Raw genomic sequence first — 6,161 nt, forward strand, 5'->3', positions numbered from 1 at the left:
CTTTTCATTACACATGAGTCCCATGTTGATTGCTTTGTTATAGAACCAAGAAAAAGCAACTGATAAGGGAAATTCTAAGGCTGTATGGGGTTATCTAATTACAGGTATACAGAAAGTGAGTTAAACTCATAATTTGAGATGCCTACAAAAATAACATTCCTGTCTTTGATGCTCTTAACAATTTGTGGTCATATTCCGTGGAGCAAACCATGCTGAGATAATGGTATCACTGTTGTTTTAGTGTTTTTATTATATCTTGTGTTTTTAATCAAAGTTTTGCACACATGCCATCTATAAGGATGAAGGACAGTTTTAAAATACTTTAATAAATAAAATTAGTAATACTACAGTGTATGGCAGTGATGGCAAACCTTTTAGAGACTGAGTGCCCAAACTACAACCCAAAACCCACTTATTTATCGCAAAGTGCCAACACTGCAATCAAACCTGAATACTGAGGTTTTAGTTTAGAAAAAACAACTCACAGCCACTCCAAGCAAATATATACATATCCTTGGCAGCGCACTGACCGGCCATGCGAAAGCTCGGATGAGTTGCAGCTAATGAGTCGCGCTTCGTGATGTCATTGATTGGCGCTGCTACTCCTTTCCAAACATGTGCATGGCCCCCGTGTGTGCTGTTATCCAATGCTCGGCTGCTGGGGCGATCCTGGGGCGACTTGGTTCGTCTGCCAATAGAGAGGGCTTTGCGTGACTGCTGTGGCACATGTGCCATAGGTTCACCACCACTGGTCTGTGGGATTCTCTCATGATAATATGTACTATTCAGTGTGTTAAGACCAACAGGAAGGGGCTTTTTTTTGGTTTAAATGAAAGAATGTTGTTTCTGAAGAGCTGAAGATTTAGGGCTCATCTGTGCATTCACTTTTTATCAGTTTGCCACTTCCTTATACACGGGAGTATACATTTTCTCTCCTGTGAAGATCCAAAGATTCCACAATTTGAAATGTGTTCTTTAATCTGCTAAATATGGAGATATGTAGGAAGTGTTATTGCATACAAATGGCTCTCCACAAACAAATGAAATGGTATGATTATGACATAAATATTACCACTGCAAAAATAAACGTGTGAAGAGAGCTTTTGTCCAGAAGATTGGGTACTTGGTTACTCACTTTTCAAAATCTTTGCGTAGATGTTGCATAAATTCAGGAAAGGGCTAAGTTTTCCAGGTGAGTTATTTTACAGTAATCAAATATTACCCTTGGAATTTAACAAAAAATGATTTGATGCCTTTCAGTTTTAGCACTGGGGCTGTTTGCAGTTATTTACAGTGTTAACTCACTGGGTTTCTTTGCTTGGGCTAATGGGAGTTAGCCCAAGCAAAGTCTACCAACATCAAGAGGTCTATCAACATACTCTGCCTTTAAAAGCAGCTGATGTCAGAAAAGGCTAAGCTGGATAAGGCACAAATAGGCCTTTCCATTCCTAGGCTCTGAACATTTCTTGGAAATGGATGCCCAGAATCAACCCACAATAACTTCAGTAATGTACATACCAGCTCTGTATGCTAAACATAGGTCAAACTATTCACAGTCAGTGTAACTACTAATTCTAGGCTAACTATGGGTATAACCTATAACTAACCTAAAGTGTTGGGTTCAGACATCACATAGCGACCCCTGGTCAGCCCAGTCATTGTTTCAATATTCAGAATGGCCAAAGCATGCACCTGGCCAACATTGTGATACGTTGTGACCTAATTGACATGATTTGCCACCATTGCATGCAAATGGTAGACTTTCCATATGACTGATTTCCTTAAGATGGTTGTATTGTCTAGTTCAGCTTGCTTCATTGATCATTATGATTAAGTGTGGGATATCTACCTTAGCTCTTGATTTTTGTGTCACTGATGTTGAAACACTGTGATCCTGGGAAAGTATGACAAGTAGCACTAGAGATTACATCTTCAGAAGCAAGTGTAGAATGCAGGATACCTTTGGATTCAGAGATAAAGTATAATGATATAATTTGCCCAACATTCACTTGAGATACCAGCAGAACAGATAAAATGAGGCTTTCACTGTCTGATGAAAGTAGCAAGCCCTGCATTTCTTTCAGGATGAAGCCTATGCCAGTAGCAGACAAATGGTGCTAGAGATTGATTTTCCAAGGTTTTGATCTTTTTTTAAAATGGAATTTAGTTACTATTTTTAGCTGAAAATTAGGAATACTGCTAGTTATAGCAACGTAAAATGATAGGGCATTGTGTCTTATTGCATCATTGCTATGGTCATGTAAGAAGCTTATTCTGTTGATTCAATGATTTAATCATTTGAATAATGGGTTGTGTTGTTATCTGCTCAGTAGTGAAATCTTTTGACAGTCTAGCTAGATAAAGATTTAATATGTACTTTTTGTGTGTGCTACAATTGTACTGTATCCCATCAGTCTTTTCCATTATTTGGTGTACTGGACAATGTATAAAATAAGCTTTTTCTGACTGTATTTTTATAGATTTGAGTAGGGAGACATTTCTGTGGCTTAACATTTGCAGTGTTTTCCTAATCATGACATGTGCTTAATAGGTAGCAATAGGAGTTCTTCTCCACATTTGTTACAAATGTTTTTGGGTAGAAAATTAAGATAAGCATCTTACTAATCAAAATCATACTTTCCCCATCTTGTAGAATTTGTACCAGAATATGTATATATACATGATTCTGATTAAACTGATAAATATTTTGAAAATGTCTGCAACATTGCTTCATAGTGGGGTGGCATTTCACAACTAGCTAGCAGAAAGAAATGTTTAGCTAACAGATCAAAACAAAAAATTTGGACCCCTGCACTATGTTCTTAATGGTCTGGCATATCCTCTTAACAAATTTATAAATAAGATATCTTATTGCTTATCAATAGAAACCCAGCAAACACTGACAAAGAAAAGGGCCCACTTCAGGTTCCTGTGAAACATAAGAAGAGAAAAGGCTATTGTGAATGTTGTCTGAAGAAGTATGATGATCTTCAAGCTGTAAGTATATTTTAGCTGAGCCAGTATATTTAATTGGCTTATTTTTGTGTAGGATATGTACTTAAATTTTAATGTCTTCCAGAGGTTTGGGGGTCACATCTGTCTTTTAAAACACCTTTTTCTCTAAAAGAAGAGTCCTTCAAAATCTTTTATTTTCTCAATTAATATAAATTTAAACAGATGATAAAAGGTTTGTTGTTTGCCCTCATCCATCCCAAAACTTCCATCAGTTCAAGAGTTCTTCAGGCTCCCTAAGATCACTAGAAACAAAAGGGAGAGTTGAGTGTCAACCACATAGTGGTGATACTGCAACTCAAACTTCAGAAATTCTTCCCTCAGCAGTTTGATGTAGATATTGAAAACAAAGCTACTGGTGGTTTTAGGTTTCACTGCCCTGCAAGAGGAATGGATGTGCTCAGGTTATTAAAACCTGTGCTCTTGTGGATCATGTGAGTTTTTTCTTTGTTGTCTATGTGCAGTACACCCATTTATTTTTATTTATTTATATTGCAATTTATATCCTGCCTTTTTCCTACAAAGGGCTCAAGGCAGCTTACATCATCTCTCCTCCTCCATCTTATCCCTGCAACAACCCTGTGAGGTAGGTTGGGCTGAGAGTTTGTGACTGGCCCAAAGTCACCCAGTTGGCTCCATGGCTGAGCGGGGACTAGAACCCAGATCCTCTGAGTCCCAGTCTCATGCTCTTAACCACTGCACCACACTGGCTCTCTTAACCACTGCACCACCCATGGGCTCTGCCCCTTCATAGAGTCTGTTACCTGGAAGATTTAAAAGTGTTTTGGTGGGAACCCCCCTCCCACCCTGGCATCCCTATAAAAGAACTCCTGTAGTTCTTTTTTGGCCACCTTCAGTGCCTAAGGGAGTTAATTTCTGAGTTCTTTCTTGTTATTTTCAGACAGGGCTGAAAGTCTACAGGCAGGCCATGTCTGCTGGCCGGCCACATCCACATTTAAGTTGGCACTATTTATCTGTAAGGCCTTCCTAGTTATGGAACTGTTCCAATTATTTAAAATAGTAGAGTAACTGCAAATTATACACTTATTACATAGAAAATATATATGTTACACTAAAGTGAAGAATTTATTTTTCACAACCTGAAATCAGTTTTGGTAGTGTTATCAGGGGTTAAAGATCCAATGTCTGCTGTTGTTTGTAGTTAATGTTGTCTTGCACAAGAAAAATACCACATCTATTTTAATTTTAGATGAATAATTTCCATATGAGTGCTACCAGTGTGGTATTTTATCTTCTTTTTAACTTCAGCATGTTGAAAGTGAACAACATCAAAACTTTGCACAGAGTTCTCACTATCAAGTTGTGGATGACATCATTTCCAAGTTTCCTTGTGATTTTTTAGAGTTAAGAGAGAATACACCAAAAATTAAAAGGTAAAATAATCTTATAACTTCCTGCAGGTAATTAATGGTGATTGCATTTAGAGATTTTGATTGAAAACTTAGTTTATTTTGTATACTATGATTTTCTGTAATTATTGTTCTACTTTGAAGGCTCCTTCAAAGGGTCAGTAGACAAAAAAGAGGTCGGGATACACAGTGAAAGTATCTTTTGAGTCAAGCACAGGAAGCTGATTAAATTTGCAGATTGGCTTCTCTCTGCACATGTGCATGCCTCATAATTTGCACTGATGTTTATGTAATATCAGTGTTATGGGCAAATTGCACATCTGCAATATTCTGTTTATGGCTGGCCCATATTACTTAGATTTACTGTTTATCATCTCTTTCTTTTATGCCACCTTTGAAGATTCCTTTTAATTTTATTACTTGTATAACTTCCTTTAGGCAAAAATGTAGTATTGGACAATTTGCTCCTCTCATTGGAGCAAAAGCAGAAGAATTGAAAGAGCGGCTGAAGAGGCAAGATATTCCATTAAGATGGTATTCTAGGAAAAGTATTACAACTCAGACGCTGAAAGAAAGTCCTCAGCACATAGACATTCATCCAAAATCTGCACACAAAAATTCTACCTCTGAACCTTCATGTTCTGCTTTTTCATACCATACCATCTGTTCCTCAGAAGAATCAAGAAAAGTGAGTGGCAATACTGAAAGTGGCAAAATGCTAAAACCTGCCAAATTAACGGAGATTGTTTTATCAACAAACTTGGTACAACTACCTTGCCAGAAAGAAAGTCAGCTGTGTATGAAAAACTTGCCTGAAATTTTTGACCATTATGAGCCTTTGTCAAGACAGAATTCACAAGGGTTGTCAACAAATTTAAATTCACTACATAATCAGATTCAAGGCCCTGAGTTTAGTGAAAGGAGCAACACACCAAAGCCAAAGCGAAAATTGAACAGTACAGTTCTTCTTCCAGCAAAATGTTTGAAAAAGTTAGACACCCATTCAGCAATTGATCTTGGTGCGGGGAACAATTTTCCAAAAGAACTTTCAGTCCTTCTAGAGACAGAAAAGCTACCACATAGTCCTCCTGAGCCCAGTGAGCTAACAGACATTAGTATACAAAGCTCTCCTTCTATAAGATTCAGCAGAAAAGTTGTACATTCTATAGGAAGGAATAAAAATGGAAGTCAGAAACAAAATATGGAGTTATGCTTACAGCACACTGATGAGCCACCTGTTCTAGAGGAAATGAAAAATCTACAAAGCTCGTCAACGCAGGCACTATTGCAGTTATTTCAGACCAGTGATGCAAATTCTGATTTTGGGGGTTTTTCAAGTATGCAAGACAACAAAGATTCAAGTTTAATGAAAGAGACTTGGGACGACCAGCATACAGATGCTCTCTGGTCTTTGTTTTCTACTTCTGCCTCATCATCACCATTTATTGGATTTTAATGCTGCTTTATTTAAAACAATGAGTTTTGAATAAACATGGCAACTGAAACATATTTGTGAAAATTTTGTTTTCATAATAAACTATATAGTGATTATTCTTGTATTAAACCCTTATGTTCATGCTATTCCAAGTGTGCGTGTATGTATAAAAAGGCTGGGGGTGGGTGAGGATGTAAAGTATGTTTGCCTATTTAGAGGACTTCTGCATTTGAATGTAAAAATGGGAAATTCTTAAATTGCAGAATTTACATTACAATCCCATTCATGCTGACTTAGCCATAAATCCCATTGAGATTAATAGGATTTACTAAAACAAGCAAGTA

General features: G+C 37.2%; 1 protein-coding gene across 1 annotated transcript in view; it reads left to right on the plus strand.

The window, feature by feature from the left end:
• Window positions 1-5,889, plus strand: part of DBF4 (DBF4 zinc finger) — a 22,002-nt gene extending 16,113 nt beyond the window's left edge. The window contains exons 11-13 of the mRNA XM_044424911.1: window positions 2,886-2,997; window positions 4,282-4,406; window positions 4,821-5,889. Coding sequence (XP_044280846.1) covers window positions 2,886-2,997; window positions 4,282-4,406; window positions 4,821-5,838 — 1,255 coding nt within the window. The 3' untranslated portion in view covers window positions 5,839-5,889. The remainder of the gene's footprint in view (window positions 1-2,885; window positions 2,998-4,281; window positions 4,407-4,820) is intronic.
• Window positions 5,890-6,161: the final 272 nt, after the last annotated feature.

This window comes from Varanus komodoensis, unplaced genomic scaffold (assembly GCF_004798865.1).
Source record: "Varanus komodoensis strain SLA01 unplaced genomic scaffold, ASM479886v1 scaffold15, whole genome shotgun sequence".
Taxonomy (NCBI): Eukaryota; Metazoa; Chordata; class Lepidosauria; order Squamata; family Varanidae; genus Varanus; species Varanus komodoensis.